At 40.5% G+C, this 20,578-nt stretch overlaps 1 protein-coding gene across 1 annotated transcript in view; it reads left to right on the top strand.

Moving 5' to 3' along the window:
- Window positions 1–4,513: 4,513 nt before the first annotated feature.
- LOC148019711 (Endosomal targeting BRO1-like domain-containing protein) overlaps window positions 4,514–20,578 on the top strand; it is a 37,123-nt gene continuing 21,058 nt past the window's right edge. The window contains exons 1-7 of the mRNA XM_087699856.1: window positions 4,514–4,626; window positions 4,719–5,185; window positions 5,301–5,468; window positions 5,566–5,827; window positions 5,916–6,082; window positions 17,779–17,928; window positions 18,014–18,155. Coding sequence (XP_087555982.1) covers window positions 5,141–5,185; window positions 5,301–5,468; window positions 5,566–5,827; window positions 5,916–6,082; window positions 17,779–17,928; window positions 18,014–18,155 — 934 coding nt within the window. The 5' untranslated portion in view covers window positions 4,514–4,626; window positions 4,719–5,140. The remainder of the gene's footprint in view (window positions 4,627–4,718; window positions 5,186–5,300; window positions 5,469–5,565; window positions 5,828–5,915; window positions 6,083–17,778; window positions 17,929–18,013; window positions 18,156–20,578) is intronic.

Here is a 20,578-nt window from a genome sequence, read left to right as displayed (position 1 = left end):
AATGGAGGGACCTCAAAGCCTAGTGGTCAAACCATGTACACCTCCTCCTTGAGGTCATCATTCAAGTACATTGATTGAACATCCATTTAGTAAACTGGCCACTTATTATGGGTGGCCATTACAACAAGTACTATGCGAATAGTAGTCATTCTGGTAGTTGGGCTAGATGAATCTTGAAAATCAAACCCTTCAACCTACAAAAATCCCTATGCAACTAGTTTGGCTTTGTACTTTTATAAGGTTCCATCAACCTTGTATTGACCTTCCATACCCACTTGGTGCCAATAATCTTTCTCTTTGATGGCCGATCCACTAGCTCTTGAGTGTCATTCTTCATTATGTTGTCATACTTAGTTTGCATAGTTGCCTTCCATGCTGGATCTACAAGTGCTTCTTCCAAGTCAACTGGCTCCTTTACTTCTCTCATAATCTCAGCCACCAAGGCTATATTGATTATGTGAGCAGAAGCCCTTCTTTGCTCCTCTATTCTCCGAGACCTCATTGGTCCATCTACCTTCTCCTCAACAAATGTGGGCATAGGATTATTCTGGTCATAGAGTTGCTTCACCCATCACGGCAATGGATTTTTCAGTGGTGCAATGTCAGGTTGGTGAACTTTCTCTTCATCATCCAAAGATGATTCTTCCTCCTCCTTAAGGATAGGGGTAGCTCTTGGGACAAGTTCATAGTGGACTACTTCTTTGCTTGATGATAAGTTGGAAGAACTTGCATTCTCCTCTTCCATTGTATATGGCTGCTCCTTGAACACCACATCACAACTTACTATGATCTTCTTTGCCTCTTAGTCATACAATTTGTAGACCTTTTGCTCATCACTATAACCCAAGAATATACATTTTTTGCTTTTTGGTTTTAACTTTGTTTCTTTTCTCATCGAGAACATGTGCTTAGCATTCACATCCAAAAGTTCTAAAATGTAACACATATGGTTTCTTACTAGTGTAATTCTCATGAGGTGTTTTTCCCTTGAGAGCCTTTGTGTAGCTTTGATTGAGAATGTAGATTGTAGTATTTACAGCTTCAGCCCAAAAATCGTTTGATAATCCCTTGCCTTTTAGCATGCACCTTGCTATCTCCACAATGTGCGATTCTTGCATTCCACGACATTGATTTGTTGAGGTGTATGAGGCGTTGTCAATTGACACTTGATCCTTTTGGTATTGCAAAAGTCTTCAAACTCCTTTGAGTTGAACTCACTACCACCATCTATTCTAAATTTATTCATACTTTTCCATGTTTCATTCTCAATAAGTTTTAGCCATTCTTTAAACTTACCAAAAGTGTGAGCCTTATCATGAAGGAAGTATATCCACATCTTTCTACTATAGTGGTCGACAATCAACATGAAGTAATAATATTCTCCCCAGGCTTGTGTAGGCATCTTATTGCATGAGTTAGCATGTGCCAACTCTGGAGGAGCATTTGCTCTATTCTTACTTTCTTGTGGAAATGCCTTTCTCTGTTGCTTGCCCATCATACAAGCTTTATATGGTTCCTTCAATTCAGTAATTGTAGGTAGGTGAGCAATCATACCTTGCTTATGCATCTCCTTCAAAACTACAAATCCATAGTGTCCAAATCTTTCATACCAAAGCTTACTTGTGCCCACTCCAGTGGTGGCTGTAAGGGCACTTAGCTCATACAAGTTGTTCCTCCTTTCTCCTTTGCCAACAATTTACTTGCATTGTAAATAATTTCTGCACCTGTCTTGTTGAAATCTCACTTCATGACCAAGATTAGCTATGGCAACTGATAACATATTTCTCCTAATTTTTGGAACATACAACACAGTTGAAAGCTTTTTAACTTCACCATTTGCAGCAACAAAGGAAATAATACTTGTGCCCGTAGTAGGGTATTTTGCATGTTGGCTATCTCCTTCACCTTACTTTTAAGGGTACCATTCTTTTCAGTTGCCTTCTTGACATGACAATATGCAATTGCATGTCCTTTCTTCTTGTAGTAGAAACACTCTCCTTGAAATTTCTTCTTACTACCCGTCCTCCTTTTATCACCATCATTTTTAGTGGAGTAGCCACCTTTGCCTTTTGCATTGGCAGAGAATGCAGCATCTCCACTGTTGCTTCCTTCTCGGGCTTTTCGCCTCAACTCCTCCTTCATTAATAATGCAAAAAACTCCCCAAAAGTCAAAGCCATCAAATTTTGGTGGACATATCTAGCTCATCGCTAGTCTTTTGTATCTTAGTGCCAACCATCTAATCACCCATATTCTTAAATTGAGTGATGAATGTTTCAGCTATCTCTCCTTTAGAAAACTTCTCCATTGCTAGTTGATTCTCTAGGTTTTGAATCCTTGATTGATTTCGTGTTTCGTACAAATTTCTCAATACAGTCCATACTTTTGATGCCTTGGTTGTATGCTGAATCAAAGTCAAAATATTATTAGAATAGCTTGTAACTAACGCACACAGTGCATCTACGTTTCTTCGTTTCTAAGCTCGTAGAAGATCTACATCTGGAGGAATCATCACACTTGAATTTGATGGGTTGGGGGTCGATTGTGGTTTTGGGTCGATCCCTAGCAATGTCTCCAAGAGCTCATAAGAATCAAGGATTGTAGTGATTTTAAACTTCCACAAAGTATTATTTGTACCATCTAACTTTCCTTCGTTGAAGGCTAGTAGACGAATCCTTAGTGTTTGAATAGCCAATACAATAACACCGCCTCCAGAATTGCTTCCTGATGTACCAGAACCATTGAGGAAGTTGACATTGCTCCTCCTTGCTATTGAAGCCTTTGTCTCTCGCATACTCTTCGATCCCTAGAGCTCCCTGGGCTCGAATACCATGTGAAAGTTACATGGTGCAACAAATAGAATTTGAGCAAGAGATAGAGAAAGAGAGTACACAACAGATAAGAGGAGAAAAAAAAATTCATTTAATTCCAAATAAGCTAATACAAAGATGGCTCTATCCACTTGTGCATTTCTAATGTGAAGCTTAGATGGCGATCTAGATAGAAGATAAGTGAAGAGCTTAAGGCTAGCTGGAATAACTCTAATTGGGTGAAAAGATGGATCATGAAAGCTATGAAGGGGTCTACCTTTTATAGCCTATGAATGGGGTCATGATGGATGACCTTTCATATGCACTTGTGTCTATTGACCTTCCATTTATACATGTGTTATTGACTTTCCATATGCAAACGTGTCAGTTGGCTAGGAAATATTCCCTACCCTTAGCCAAGGGCTACTTCCACGGCCCTCAAACCCAAAATAGGGGTCCCTGATAACTTTCTTACCCCGCAACTTGATATGGTGCGCCTCGAGTTGCTACCAACTTTAATTACTCTGTTTAACCCAAAGGCTAGACCCACAACAATCACCTTTTGGCCATTTGGTCACATAGACCTCATCTGACATATAAGTCAAGACCCACCAATGTCTAGGCTCACACATAGCTTCTCCTCACAATGGGGGCCTTACAACTTTGAGCACCATGGATCATTGGTGGCACCTTACAAAGGTAAGTCATTGAGCATATCTAACGATAACACTGTTTCTTGGCCCTAGTAGGGGTCAATTATGAAATAATCACTATTTATGACAAGAACATGTCCTTGGAGAAATGGTTATAATGATGCTATGCAGCGCTTGGCTTTTGTAGGAAACATGGGGTTCAAACCTTGTTTTTTGATGGGCACACATGTATTTTTTCTTTGGCTTGTATTTGCCATATATTAGAAGGCTCATTTTTTAACACATAAATTTATGGAGCAAATATTATTGTGTGATTTTTGGATCAAGATGAACTGAAATCAATTTCTTTGGTAGAGATAGATGTGATGCGCATCTTTGCAATCTCAAACCTTCAATTATTTAGAAAATAGTAAAAAATCCATTTGCAAACTCTTAGTTGTTCAACTATTGGCCCCTTTACCCTAGCCCAAATGTAGAACTGGGCAAGGGGTTTGGGCTAGATGATTTTGTTCGTAATTGCTTTCTCCTTTCAACGAGAGTTCGACACATGGAACATAATCCCTAATGAAAAACATGGCCTAGTTTGACGACCTTATGGTGTTGTTCGTAATTGCTTTCTCCTTTCAATGAGAGTTCGCAACACATGGAAGATAATTTGTAATGAAGAACGTAGCCTAGTTTGACGACCTTATCATTTGTAGCAATCCAAACTAACTAGGTGCTCCGCGCCTAGACTGAGCTCGATGCTTCGCGCCGGGGCGACCGTTATTTTTACGGGCGGGGGCGGGTGTTGGACACGTGGCACCCGCCCCCGCGTTCTCTTTTTTTTCTTGTGGGGGAGGTGGGGGGCTGCCACGTGGCACCCGCCCCCCACCTCTCCTTAACTAACAGTAAATATGTGAAATGGGCCTAATTCCTTTAGGCCAGGTTGGTCAAGGAAATCTCTTTAGAGAGGTTGCAAATACTAAATATTATTATTAGTATTCTTTCTCATAAAAAAAGAATAAACGGCCGTTATCGGAAAATCATCTTTTTTCCATACATTTTGCATTTGAAATAAGAATCCAGCGAAGGAACAAAATAATTCCGTGTTCACAGTCCAGAGTAGCCGATCTTCCGCGTGTCTTCAGGCCCAAACAATCAGACAGGAACGGCGTTTATGCAGGCAATTATTTGCATCACCATAGCCATCTCGAGAGGTCCTACTACCGTCCATAATAAAATTTCTCACTCTTGCTGCTTGTGACTGTAATGCAGTGTCAGCATCCCTGTGGATTCATTTCTGTGTCAGCTTAGCCGAAAGAAGCTTCTTGATCGATGACACGTACTGGTAGTCAGTGAGGAGAATCGGCATAGCTTCGCTCTTTGAACCCTGATCTTTCTTCACTCTTCAGTAGGGTTTTATTCTTGGTTTGCACCATCCGGAAAGAGGTGTTAAGATCACCAGAAAGACCATCCGACTTCAATAGGGTTTTTTTGGTTGGTTTGGACCGTCGGGACAGAGGCGCTAAGGTCTCCAGACAGATCATCTGCAATAGCAAAGACTACACAAACTGTGGAAGCTTGGTCTTGATTGGATGGTTTACTTGTTAGTGCGGACACGCAGCAAGATGCTATTGCTTTGTAGTGCAGTGAGCTCGTAATACGTCCCTCTGAAAATTCGTTATACTCTGTAAAGGATGCTGCTGCATTACCAAGATCCTGTCAAGCTCAAGACGAAGAAGGTTTAGCATTAACCTGTCCGTTATCTTCTGCTGTTTTAATTATCGTGTCAGCACATCTTTATCCATGTCACAAGGCTTAAGGGGCAAGATAAACAGCTCTGTATATTTTTCGCAGGTCATTTTTGAAGCGACATATTATGCTCGTGATTCAGGTACTTTGGAACAGCTCAAGGAGCTTTCTACACGGAGAAAAGCTATTGAGGACTTCCTCAATGGATCCAATCAGCTTACCCCTGCAATTGCAAGAGAAATGGCTGGTGGTCTTTCTTCTCCAATTCTGCAAGTAGGGCAGTTTATCTCTATGCCAGCATTTTTGCAATCAAATGGGCATGTTTAAAGATGGAGATTGTTTTAGTGAATTTCTTCGTTCATTGGTGCAGGATCTGCAAAAGGTGGAACGCTATATACCACTATTAGAGAATTTGGTGATTCGTGTTGAAGCTGTGAGCAACAATGCACAAATTCATCAGTGGACCTCAGACCTTAGGATCCGATGGACCAGTGTTCTAAGCAGTTCAGGTCCATTTGGGTTGGCTTCTCTTAAGTATTATCGAGTGGACAATCTGAGATTTGAGCTAGGAATGGTGCTTTTCCTTTATGGTGGACTACTTCGTGAGAGAGCTTTGGAGGTTTTGTCTACAGGCAAGCATTCCATGTATTGAAGTCATTTCCATGTTTTTTAGATCCATGCTTTCAGGGAATGCAAATGAGTGGGGTCTTTATCTTTCAGATTTGGTTGAAGCTGCTACTTTGTTTCGAAAAGCGGCGGGTGTGTATAAACACATGGCAGAAGAAGTCCTTCCACCTTTGCAGCCTGTGCTCCCACCAGACAGGATTCCTGAGTCGACAGTATCAATGGCTACCATTATGAGCATCATTTGTCTTGCCGAAGCACAGGTATAACTTGAATCTCCATACAGTTCAGGTTGTGCTACAACATTGGAGGAATTTTAAGAACAGTGAATGTTTCTAGACTTTAAGGATTCATTCAAATGGAATATATAAGTCAGGAAAGGACATGATATAATCTTACCACTCTTGACTATATATTACCTCCGGAGTCAGAATTGCTCATTATGCATTTAAATTCAGGCCTATCATCGGAAAAGTCGAAGCACATATCGGATGCTATTTAAACCAACTTGACTTTATCATTGCTGACATTATTAAAAGGTCTTGACTATGCTATGTCTCCTAACTATGCAAAGAATCAATTGATTGCTACACAAGGGTAGGAAAGTAGGTATGGATGCTAAACAGGATGAGTTTTGTTCCTATGATTAGATCATGTTTAGATTCAAAAATCAGCAAAGAAAATTTATAGAAGCCAAGAAGGAAAACCTTAGAAGATTATAGACAATGACATGTAGCTATGGACTAGAATGTCCTTCAATAAAAAGAGGAGAGGAATTTTGAAGACCTTTGGTGATTGTTTCACAAACATGATCCAAGAGAGTTGGCTTGTGAAAGGCCAAGAAGGTCATACCTTAGAATCAAGTTTAGGGACTCGGAGAGTCCACTCCAAACATGTTTCCATATTAGGTGAGTGAAACACAACAAGATAGATTACATGAATCCATTCTTCTCCTTTCTATTTACTAGTGCTTCAATGCAAAAGAAGGATAGTTCATTAATAGTGATATGGATCTTCGACTTTGAACAAGATAGTTGTACAAATTAGTTTTCAATAGGATCAGAGCTTTTGTCTCTAGTAAGATTGACTTGAAGAGGTGACATCATTAGGACAAGATTGCTCTTGAGATATTCAACAAAAAATTGTAGAACCACCTTTGGGTTATTCTAGTATCGAGTGATGCCATTTGGTTTCACTAAAATTTCAATTGCTTGTAACATGATGGATTACATTTTTTGATCACATGGAAAGTATGCAAAAACATCCATTGATGACATCCATGTTTATTTGAAGGCTGAAGACCAACATTGACATGATACATCCTTGAAAGGTCTTTGAAATGTATGTTGTTGATCAATGGAAATGAGAATTCTAGATACTATTTGGGGCATGTTGTTTGCAATTTATTAATCAATGTAAAGGCTGTCGAATAAGGCTATGAATTGACCTCAATTTGTGATGTAAGCAGCTTATTGGTGTTGTGTTCTTGTTATAGAAGGTATATGAAGCACTTGCTTAAATTGTAGTTCATTTGCATAACAACTTTGAACAAGATAACTACTAAGGTCAAATTTAATAGTATGATTGGTGATATTTATGATCCAACATGGAGATTGGACTGTAGTAGGATTGAAATTGGACTTGAATAGTTGATGTCATTAGATGAATATCACTTTTGAAGATGTTTAACAAAAGAACACCAAAGTCGTCTAATGGGTTAAGTTACTACCTTATCATGCCATATGGACTCAAATGCTCCAGCTTCTATTAACATGATGGAGTAGATCTTTTTATAAGAAAAAAGTACATGCTAACATCCTTTGATGACTTTGTTGTCTATTTTAGATAAAGATGAACATAAGTAGTGTCTTGAATAAACTTTCAAGAACTTTGAAAATATAAGTTGCTCATCAATGGGAAGGAGAATTCTTATTTGTTATTTGTCTCTAATGGACATATCATAATTGTATTTGAAAAGGCAAAGCCTATAGAAGAATGTTATGATTTGACCTCAATTTTTGAAATACATAGTTTCTTTGTTTTATATTCTTGTTATAGAGGTTGTATGAAAACCTTGCTAGGATCACATTCCTCTACATGACCTCACAAAGTAAAGGTTCAAGTCCCAAGTGCATTGATCAAGAGTCTATTGTCCTTAATGGGATGAAGCATAATGCTAGTACAAGATTGATCACTATTTGGGACATATAGTAGCACTGAAAGTTGGTTGTTACAAGCAAATGAAAGGAATCTTTGGTATATACGCAAAGAACATGTAGTAATTTATGCTCTTATATTATCGTGTAGGAGTGAAAACATTTTGGGTGGTAAGAAGAAAGTCCTTTAGACTAAGTGTACAAGTAAATTCCTGAAGTGAAAAATTGGAGTGGCAAAGCCTTGATGATCAGATAGTCGATTTGCTCAAATTGGGCAAGTTTGATAGGTATAATCTATTTCTTAGGGATAGGCATGTGCAACAAAGGTCTATTGAAAATAGTTTCGTTTAGCAAAGGTTGTGCATTGTACCTAAAATTCAAAGTTAATTTTTGATTTTGATCCATTTTTGCAACTCCATCCACCTTGGCTTGCTAATGGACATTGTTTTGACATATGTGAGTGCCCATATAACCCTATTCAAAGTCCCTAGTCCTCAAAAGTTGTGCATGACAAATCTATCGAGTTTTAGAAATTCTCTTGGAAGAAGTTATGGAAAGGCTCAAAAGATGGGAAAATCCCTCATCCTTGTTTCAATTTGAGATTGAATATCCTTGAGGAAAGAAATGAAGTTGCAACTTGTCAAGAAGATCATGAGAGAATGATACTACCATTGCACTGTTAGAAGTGGTGCAACAATGGAAGCATAAACAAGTGCTTATATAAGCTGCTGGACACAAGACAAAAGAGAGAAAATAGAAGAACATTGCAAAAGAATAGAACTTAGAGATGTGCTTGGGAAATGGAATCCATATATCAAACACAAGACTGTTGCATACGATAGTGAGTTAATGGCTGCATGGGCACTGGCACCGACTCCTCTGTTTAACGAAAGACCACTTGAAGAATGATAATGATTGTATATCTGGAGGAGGAGGAGCCCAATAAATAGGCCCAAAATAGGCCATAGCCAACAGCTGGTTGGCCAGCATTAAATGCTGGCCAATTGGCATAAAATGCAAAAATCCACATCAAATGAACACTATAAAATGCCTAAAAACCATACAAATGTGCCCAGCCCAATCAGGATGCATAGACTTACACATGAGCTAACAATCTTGCTAACAGTCTCTCTTAGATCATGGATAAACTGATACAATACAATGATACGAGAATGACTCATCACAATCCATACAACATAGAACCACTAGAGTAGAACCATGGATATCCAATTAGTGGGTGATCAAGCCACTACCAAGATGCCTTGGAGAGAGGATGTAGATGTTGATTGTACTAGCTCTTGAAAATAGAGAAGAAGCATAGCATATCTCTGTGTCCATCATCAATGTTTTGCAGTAGCATACAAGACCATCCTATCAAAAATGTCTTTGAATATATGCGACCATGGATTGGCCAAGACCGCCAAAGTGTCTCCTCATGTGAGCACAAGACTAGGAGCCAAGCTTGCTCTTTGTCAAATACTAGTATGAGTGCCAATACTAGCTCCAGGATTTGAACTTGCCAGATTGCGGTCGATGCATTAGGAACACCCCTCTCTGGAACACGTGCACCTGTATATATGTATAGATGAGGCACGATTGCCCCATCTCACCACCTTGTACTAGAGAGTTGTGAGGGATAACCGCATCATTTGGACTAGAAAGCAGTAGAGGAAGGGGCCACTAAGTATCAGAAGTGGTGCAACAATGGAAGCATGAACATGTGCTGAAATAAACTACTGAACACAAGACAAAAGAAAAGAAAGAGATAACACAATATAGATGAGAACTCAGATGTATGCTCGGGAAATGGAATCCATATACCAAGACATGAGACAATACATATACAATGTGAGTCACCGGCTGTGGAGGCACTGCACCTGCTCCCTCTTCCCAGAAACTGTCAAGTGATGAATGAATGGTGGAGGAGGGAGCCAGACAATATATAGGACAAATAAATGCCTAAAATATGACTTGTTAGCCAGCATTAAATGCTGGCCGGCTGGGTGCAAATAATGCCAATTCACAATAAACAATGGCAAATAAAATGCCTAAATAATCTTTGATGCCAGCCACAAGTCGAGACTCAACTATGAACAGACTAATTTGCTAACACTGTCTTAGATCATGGGGGATCTGATACAATACAATATACAATGATAATGTCGCATCATAGTACATGCAACAATGTCCATCAGAGTAGAACCATGGATACCCAAGTAGTGGGTGCGCAAGCCACCAGCTAGGTGCCTCGGAGAGAACTTGATGTCGATGTCGAGCGTACCAACTCCTAAAGATAGAGAAGATCATAGTAGCTCTCAATGTCTGTCAACAATGCCTCTAATGTAGCATACGTGACCATCTTGTGACCAATGCCGCAATGCAGAAATGACCATGGATTCCCCGTCTTTGGCAAGACCGCCAAAATGTCCCCTCATGTGAGCTCCAGACGAAAGCCACCCGCTCTCTGTCAAGTAACCAGCTCATCATGAACTTGGATGTCAATCCTAGCTCCAGGATTTGTACCTGCCAGACTTCGGTCAATGTGTCAGGGATGTCCCTCTCTAGATCTTGTGCATCTGTATAGAAATATAGATGAGGCGCGGCTGCCCTATCTCACCACCCTCTCACACTCCCTCTATGGCATTGGAGAGTGGTGAGGGATGATTGCATCACCACCACTAGAAAGTAGTTGAGGAAGGGGCCACTAAACCCTTCCCACGATCCAAAGAAGAAGATCCCTTCCGTGCCCTAGACTTTGCCTTGGTTGGAGGATTTGAGTCGGAATCTGAGGCAGATGATGACTCGTCGTCGGAGTCCACATCCCGCTTCGTCTTTTGCTCATTTTTCTTTCTGGAAGCCGCTAACTCTGTGCAATCCTTCCTTAAATGACCTTTCTTGCCATAGTGGTAACACTGTGCCTTCGAATTCTTTGTCTTCAAACCCCTCTCTGAAGCTGCAAGAGCCTCACCTAAACCTCCATGGAGCGTATCATCAGGGGATGTGCAGGGAGGAGCCATCTGGAGAGGATTGAGAAAAGAAGTAGAGAAAATAAGGGATTGGGAGAGGGAACTTAGCCAAACCATAAGCACAGATTGCAAAAAACAAGAGTTCACATACAATGTAACCCAAAATTTGATCAAAATAAGTCAAAATCTGCTGCACAGTCAAAAAATTAGTTCAAAACTGCCAGAAACAGTAAAAACGGCCTGATCTGCCAGTCGCCCAGCCCAAAAGAGTGCTAAAAACAGCAAAATGCAGGCTGCACACTACATAAACAGGTGCAGGGAATTGTCACCAGCAGCTTGATGATGAAAACACAGGCAACAGGAGGTGTTGGACAGGCAGGCGATGCAGATGCTGATCAAAACACAGAGTATGGAAGCCAAAAACTAGTCGCAATCAGATTGACAGCAGTTGCCAGGGCAGCAGAGGGTTAAATTAGTCTTGAAATCAGCAATAAAAACACAACAGAAACACAAACCTTGAAATCTGATATCATGTCAGAAGTGGTGCAGCAATGGAAGCACAAACATGTGCTGAAATAAATTGCTGAACACAAGACAAAAGAAAAGAAAGAGATAACACAATACAAATGAGAACTCAGATGTATGCTTGGGAAATGGAATCCATATACCAAGACATGAGACAATATAGATACAATGTGAGTAACCGACTGTGGAGGCACTGGCACTTGCTCCCTCTCCCTAGAAACTGTCAAGTGATGAATGAATGGTGGAGGAGGGAGCTTGACAATATATAGGACAAATAAATGCCTAAAATATGACTGGTCGGCCAGCATTTAATGTTGGCAGATTGGCTGTGCAAATAATGCCAATCCACAATAAACAATGGCAAATAAAATGCCTAAATAATCTTTGATGCTAGCCACAAGTCCAGACTCAACGGACTAATCTGCTAACACTAAGTCCTTCCCTCGATTTGAAGAAGCCAATCCCTTCCGTACCTTGGACTTCTTCATGGTTGGAGGATCGGAGTTGGAGTTTGAGGAAGAGGATGACTCGTCGGAGGAGTTTGCATCTTGCTTCTTCTTTTTCTTTTGTAAGGTTGCTAACTCCTTGTAGACTTTTTGTAAATGTCCCTTCTTACCATAATGATAACATTGGGACCCCTCTTTGAAGCTATAAAGGCCTCATTGGAACCTCCATAATGAGATGGAAGTCTCCCATGTAAATGCAAAGATGCCTCATGCTCAAGCAACATTGAGGACATTTGTGTAAAGCTCATAGGTGTAGATGATGTTTGTACCCTCAAAGCATTCACAACTCCATCAAACTCCGAGGGGAGCTTGTAGAGTATTGTTCCCACAAGATGTGCCTTTGGAAGGATAGATTGCATGTGTCGAAGTTGGTCCTATACCTGTGTAACACGGAGCAAAAATGACTGAATGATGTCCTTTGGCTCAAACTTCATCTGCTAAAGCTGGCCATAAAGGGTCACTACACGCATGGTGGAAGGTGCCTCGTACAACATTTGAAGCTTTGACCCTACTTCGGGATATGTCCCACATGAGGTAACTGTCGGTAGAACTTTAGAAATACATCGAAGTAGTGTAGAATATGCACTTGCATTGTCTGAATCCCCATGTGAGCACAACTTCCTCATGGTTGTCCTCATCAAAATCGTCAGGAAGAGGAAAAGGATGCTGAGGCCGAGGAATAGCTCCACTAACAATTTACCAAATCTGCTTCTGCACAAACGAGACTGTCATCACATCACTCCATATAAGATAGTCAGGTCCATGTAATATATCATCTATAGAAGTGCATAGAGGAGCCATCTCGAGAGGAGAAGAAAAGAAGATAGAGAAGAGAAGGAAGATAGAGAGGGAAGACAACCAACCAAACAACATAAACTGCACAAAAAATAGAGTTCACACGTAGTATTCACAAGTTGACCATGAAAAATCAACTGTAGAAAATTGAAAACAGCCAATAAACACTGTCAATAGAGAGTAGATGCTGACGCCCAGCCTCTGGGAGCAAGATATGCAGAAAATGCAGCAGTAACTGATTAAAATGCAAGGTAAACAGCATTAAATGCAGGCAACCTATTGGCGGCTTGCATTAAATGCAGAAAATAGGTAAACATAGGCAAGTGTTGCAAAAATGCAGCCTCCAGAGAGGGGGTAGATAGGGTGATGACAGCAGGCAGTAGTTGCCAAGTCAATAGGTGTGGAGATGGCGTGTAATCAGCAGAGAAACACGCAGCAGGAGCCTAGATCTTGCAATCTGATACCATGTCAAAAGTGGTGCAGCAATGGAAGCATAAACAAGCGCTGATATAAACTTTTGAACACAAGATAGAAGAGAAAGAAAATAGAAAAACATTGCAAAAGAAGAGAACTCAAAGATGTGCTTGGGAAATGGAATCCATATACCAAATATGAGATAGTCCTGTACAACAGTGAGTCATTGGTTGCATGGGCATTGGCATCGGCTCCTCTCTCCAATGGAAGACCGTCAAAGAATCATGATGACTGTGTATGTGGAGGAGGAGGAGGAGCCCAATAAATAGGCCCAAAATAGGCCATAACCAGCAGCTGGTTGGCGAACATTAAATGCTGGCTGACTAGCACAAAATGCCAAAAGCCACTTCAAATGAACACTATAAAATGCCTAAAAACTATACAAATGTGCCCAGTCCATCAAGCATGCACAGACTCACACATGAGCTGACAATCTTGCTAACATGCACATTGTCAAGTGCTTAATAACATAAATGATTTTTAAGGTTATGGATTGCGACGTGCACTCGCACACATATTGCATAGATAATTGACTGATCATGCTTTACTCTCAAGTTTTTGAGGGAGATTTTGTTTGGTCTAGTCTAAGGAATGACATTGAGGCGAAGTCTATTTATAAGGGAAAATTGACAAATCTAAGATTTCAAGTTTGCTTAAGCCACAATGGTTGGGTTCTAGCATTCCTTGATCTCCTCTATTGTGACATCTGTTCTCCTTCGGTGCATGACTTGGCATGGAGTAAGGACATTGTTGTCCTTTAGTAGTGGAGTAATGCTCCTTATGCATCCCCAAGCCAAAGAGAGATGATTGTGAGAGGGTAGCAATTGGCCATGTTGATGCTTGTGATACATTTATATGATGCGGTATATCCTAATGGAGGCTTTCTACATGCATTGTCAAAGTATAGCTAGAAGATAAATCCTAGAGGTCCCAACAACACAAATAGGATGTTATCAACAATGACTATACTCTCCCATGTTAAATGGAGATATCTTGGGGCCAATCTCTTCATTGGGTCATTTGACTTGAAGCATTGCTGTCGATGAGCTAGGCCCTCTTTAAACACAAGATAACCAATGAAGACTCCTCGAATTGATGGGTGTGAAGAAACATTGATTTTGTTGAAATGGTGGAAGGAGAGGTAGATGTAGATGGAGGCTTTGTTGTTGCTCCTTCCTTTGCTCCTGGATGAAGGTAAGGATACTTTTTCTAGCACTTATTGGATTCACCACAATGTGGACACTTGGGATATTGTTTGTGTGTGCCCTTTGTGTTTGTATCAGAGTTGGAAGATCACTTCGATTTGTTCAAATTTTTCTTGCCTTTCTTTTGCTTGGATTATCTGTTATTTGATGATGAGATTGCAAAAGCATTGCTCTCTCCCCTTTTGACATGTGTCTTGCTGTAGTACCACAGGGACTGTAGCTCCAAGTAGTAGTATCTTGTGTACGAGAGGTGAGAAGACTCAAATAGAAGACATTATACTTTAGTGACGAGATGTGATAGAGGCATTGCAACAAGGACTTCCAAAGTTACTCTTCTGTAGGGATGCAAGCTCAGCTTGAATCTTCTTCATCTTGTTGATGCGGTCCTTCATTGTAGGGGAATATGCTATAGAAAGGTGCCGTAGCTTCAACTCGAGGGTCATCTGATGCCTGAATATTCAACCTAATATAAGGATGCCAATTTGGTCTAGACTTGTGCAATGTGGATGTGTCTTACATGCATAAGAATAAAATCGTACAGCTCAAAAAGAGAAATGAGTGGGCGCTGGCATCGAGTGGACCTTGTATTGCTATTGAGTTCTGGGTCACTCCAACTTGGGGATCCATGAGGTTGGTGATGGGGGATTGGCATGAACTCCCATAGGTCAAAAGTGTCGAGAATGCACTTGACTTTGCACGACTAGAGTGACTAGTTGGTCTCATCCAGCTTTTTGAAAGTAAGGAGAGAAAGGGTAGGATGGGCACCTGAACAGGTGGTGCCACTTTTGTCAATCGTGGACTCCAAGCCACAGAAGGGGGAATAAGGAGTGAATGATAGAAAGGCGGTTGGGTGGGAACCCTGTCATGGTCTGCCTATCGATCCATATCATGACATTTGTCTTGATCTTAGAAATCTTCTTGACCATCCTTATGATCACCGTGGTTAGGATGTTGGTCTTCTCGGTCTTGGTTATTACTTTGATGGTCCTTGCAGTTCCCATCTATAAGATCATGCTAATTGTACTGGTTTGCCATCTATGTCCTTCGAAAACTCCTGTAATATGCAAAGAAACCAGCGCCCAGCAAGCTGTATGTTGGATGGACACTGCTTCACTGAACTCCGGGCCCCCTCCCAGCAAGGCTCATGTTACCATGTGAGTGTTCAGAGGGAAGGAAAAATGAACATGGAGTGAATAGAGAAGGAGACCAGGAACATATCAAAATGAAGGAACAAGACTGACAGAGATCTGAATTATACAAGGTTGGTCTTAGTTAGTCCTTGCATGCAGCACAGTGTGAGCGAGGGTGTTAGGTGGAGGGAGGAGATGAAGATAATGATGAGGGGGGTTGGCACACAAGGCGAGTGACTTAATCAATGACTGGTTGAGGGGGAGGAAGGCTATAAATAGCTTAAATGCTAAAAGTGGCCGACCTAAAATGCATGTTGGACCAGCATAAAATGCAATAAATCCCAGATTCAATTTACTAAATACTGCCTGTGCCCAATATATTGTTTGCCCTGCCCAAGGCAATAATTGCCTGACCAGAACTGTGGAAAACAGGCCGTTGGGTGACAAACGCCAGGAAGGATCTCCACCTAAAATTTCCTAAACAAATGAACTGATGGACAAATACACTGTTTGAGCTCCTAATGTCCTTGTCTGTCTTAGACTGAGGTTCATAGGCAGGAGATGACCAAACAAGGCACACATGACTGCTAACAGCACAAAATGCAATAAATGCCAGATGCAAAGTGCTAAATGCTGCCCGTGCACAACTTATTGTCCGCCCTGCCCAAGGCAATAAATGCCTGACCAGAAATGAGGAAAACAAGCTGCGAGATGATAAATGCAAGGAAGGACCTCCACCTAAAATTTCCTAAACAAATTAGTTGATGGACAAATACACTATCAGAGCTCCTAATGTCCTCGTTTGACTTAGACTGAGGCTCATAGGCAGGAGAGGACCAAACAATGCACACATAACTGCTAAGAGAATAAGGACTTCAGGAAGGTTTCATGACAAACGTCTTTGGGAAATCTTCAACCCAAATGGTTTGCGAGTTTTTTCCTATAATTTGCAGGTTATTGTGTCCTGTCAGAGCTCAAGCAACTGTAGGTTTTAGCTTGACATTAAACCTCAGTCTTTTGGGGAGACTAGTGACTCCTAAGAGTCATTTTCATGAGGTGAAAAGTTCCGACCCATCAGTTTTGGCATTTAGAAGTTACAACTGATATTTGGATTGACGAGATTCTGGATTGCTCACTGTATTTTCAGAGGATTTTTGCTTGATATAGGCTACTTGGGAATTCTGATCAGGGTTGGAGGAGGATGGTTTCATGTAATTGTGTCTTTCCTATTTTGCCCTAATTTAGATATTTGGCAGAGAGCTGCCCAATATCTTGATTGAGACACCTGAGTAAGTTGTCTTATTGTGAGTGGGCCCTTCTCACCTTATTACTGTTCCCATACTGTCCTTTCAGTTCTTATTTTGCCTTACTTGGAAATTTGACTGAGAGCTGTGCAACATGCTCATTGAGACACCTCAGTAACATGTGTTAGTGCAAGTGGGCCCTTCCCACTCTATTACTGTTCTCATGCTGTCCTTTCTGTAATCTTGTTTTTAATGCTAAGTATGATGAAGAGCATTAAGTTTTAACATTCTGTGGTCCTATTCCTGCTGCCTAGTTAAGGCAACGTTAGGGCTCCTTTTTAGTATGGCTGTTTGTTTATCTGATTTTACTATGGCTGTTTGTTTATCTGATTTATTGTTGTTAATCTTTGCAGTTTGTATTTTAAAAATACTTTAGGCAATTCCCACCTTATTACTGTTCCCATGCTGTCCTTCTAGTAATCTTTTTTTAAACCCTAAACATGATGAAGAGTATTAAGTTTTAACATTCTGTGGTCCTATTCCTGCCTAGTTAAGGGAACATTAGGACTCCTTTTTGGCATGGCTGTTGCTTTATCTGATTCATTGTTGTTAACCTTTGCAGTTTGGACTTTAGAAATTCTATAGTTTTCAAGCAACCTTTGTTTTTGGTAGTAACCCATCCTATCCTACCACTTTGGAGACCTTCAAGCGTTAGTCACTATCTCACTTAAAACAAGGAACATAGGACTATGATCTATCTTGCATCTGTCTTGATTTCTGATGGCATATTTACTCGAACAATGTTGCTACAGTCAGCCACCTGTGTGTTGGTAGTTTTCTTCATCTGTAATCCTGTGTCAAAGTTAAATAGGCTCTCAGTTTTATGTTTGCAAGTGTAACTTGCTTGGTCAAAACTGATTGGATAGTAATTTGTTCCCTGTATTGTTTCCCTAGTCAGGCTGTCATTGTCAGAAAGGCAGAAGAGAAGGCTACTAGTGGTGGCCTGCTGGCAAAATTGCATTATGGAGTGGCACAGTTCTTGGAAGAGGCTACCAATCTGCTTTGCATTCATAACAGTGATTGGAATGATGTCTCGGAGAAGTTAAAGGTAGCCACTATAACTGATTTGTGTTGACCCTTTCCTTGTACAATTAGAGGTTGATTGTAAGCTTGACAAGTGTAAGCTATTGCAGAGATTCATCAACACTTGCAGTCTCTTGCATGAAGCCCGGAGTCAAACCTATATAGCTGTTGATTACCAGAAAATGGAAAAGCTGGGGGTAGCAGTTGGTATCTTGCGATATGGGATGAGCAGGCTTCAAGGGAAGTCACCTGGTAAGTGTGTTATCATTACAAGGCAACTGTGTTTGCTCAGGATTTGAAAGTCTTGTTAATGCCTACAGTTTGAGACTTGAAAACATACCCTTCTTGTCAGATGTGGGTTCACATTTTGAAGTTTGAGATGTTTAGTACTTTGTTTTTTCTATGTTTTAAGTGGGCACTCACGTTTTGCTTTTTATAATGCCAATGAATGTCTAATGGTGCAAATATTTTTTGAGTATTTAAGCATATGAGTTATATAAGAGTTGTGTATGCAATTGTATCTGTTGTCTAAATAATGGTACTGTCTGTGAGCCATAGCAACTTGGGACAGGTCATGGGGAAAGGGGACCCTTTTTGGTTGGGGGGTGGGAAAGAGGGGCACATGGAAAAAATAGGGATAGGGGACAGGGCTGGGATGAGAACCCAAAAAATACATCTTTTAAAGACATAATTGAAATGTCTATAAAGAATTTAAACAATTATGATACTTCAACTAGAAAACCTTCTCAGAATGCTGCATAAAACAACAAATGAGCCATGAAAGTTGAAACACGTCATATGGCATAGAGTTTGATAGTAGACATGGAAGATTAAAAGTAACAATAGTAACTAAGAAATGTCATAGGACATAAACTCTAATAGTGAACACTGAATACTCAAACTGAAGCTCCAAGAAACAATGGTGACCGAGAAACGTAGCAAAATGAGTGGATTGAGGACTTCCAAATGACAATGAGTGTACAATGTACACTGTACAATAAATACTCTATGTGCTCTCAATGAGAAATGCTCATACTTAATATATGATAGCATCATTTGATCATCAACTTGTAGGAGGATGTTCCATCCTATGTATGACATTATTATCATCCTTGGAATCTCTTGCTCAACTTGTTGCTCCTCCGCTTGTTGCGTCTCCTATACTACAAATCAATTTGTGGGTACAATTATGACCTTTCCCAACATATGCAAATTGGCACTAACAAATACCAAGCCATTTGCTTTTTGCACATCCAAACAAACTCTCTTTTTTGAAGCTATGTGAGAATAAGAGCTCCATGATTGCTTCAAATAAGTGGACCTCATAGGAGTACCCAACATCTAGATAGCCAATGTATGTAGCTTAGGCCCATTGGATCCCTAATTTTCCTATCATAGGCCAACATTGATTCTATATTTGTCACCTTGTGCATGCTGACAACCGTACAGACCACAATGAGTTCTGTATTCTGAAAGACTATCTAAGTTTCATCTCACGTTTGAGTCAAGGACTAATTTGTCTAAGATTATATTCCAACTAATTACAACCTCATTATCTCTCCTTTGGACTTTGGACTTTGATGACATTCTTGAAACTTGAGATCCGATACATATGCAGCTATATGTATAGGAAAATAACAATTGTTTCATCTTGTTATGGGTAATGTGTGTATCTCCTTATACCTCTCCTCCATTGAACCATAACCATAATCAAAACATGGAAGAAATCCAATGCCTCTTGCTGTCATTAATGACCAACAGGCCTTTTTGTCAATTTGCCCCTCGATCTAATAGGGGATTGGCCTCCAATCGACCCTTGGCTGGTCAAATCTAGCCCCAAATTCAATTGGGATGGTTGACTTCTTGAAATCTTTGGCAATTCCTTGAATTCCAATTGCGGATCTCAAGTACCAAGCCTTCAATTTCTTGGCACTAGACCCAGGCTGGTTGACAAACCCTAATTTTTGTTCTAAATTAAGGTTTACAGCAGAAAATGCTCTGTTGTCCACCTTCTATCACTGAAATTTGTTGTAAAGGGCTGACAAAAGCTGAGGAAATGATTGCAGATGAGTAGGTAAGCGAGGATAGAGGAATTTCTGATTTTTATGGGGAGAAAGTGCTCAAATTTGCTGCTGCCCTGCTGGAAATGGCTGAATGACTGCAGTCCACCGTCAACAGGAGCCCCTCATGCAGTTGCCTGCCCTTGTGGGCCCCAAACTTGCTATTACTTGCTTGTAGACAGCCTATAGTGGTTGTTGCTTGCCTCCAATGGCCTATTGATGAGTTGGCGGCAACTCTTTGACAGTCTCCAATGGCTGGGCTGATCGCCAATGGCTGGAAAATTGCAGCAACAGCTCTCTCTCTTCCTCTCCAAACCTCCACAATGTTGGAATTGACACTTATTGGCCAATTAAATGCCCTAGGCCCAAACTGTCTCTAGAGTTTGACTCGCACAACGCACATGCTTATCATGTTTACACCTTGATTAATAACTAATCAAATGCTAAGAAAAGCATTAAAAATTCACATCCTTGTGACAACACTTGCAAATAACTAAGTATATTAAAGATAAAATAATTGGAGAAGGGAGCAATGGCTAGTAAAATATGCCAACATCAACAAAAAGTTGGCCAGCATTTGGTGGAAAAAAATATGCAGTCGGCCAATCAAAAAGT

The sequence above is a fragment of the Lygodium microphyllum genome, chromosome 19, assembly GCF_053477565.2.
Source record: "Lygodium microphyllum isolate KBCC chromosome 19, Lygodium_microphyllum_v1.1.10, whole genome shotgun sequence".
NCBI lineage: Eukaryota > Viridiplantae > Streptophyta > Polypodiopsida > Schizaeales > Lygodiaceae > Lygodium > Lygodium microphyllum.
Note: the sequence above shows the minus strand (reverse complement) of the source record. Positions and strands in the feature narration are given on the sequence as shown.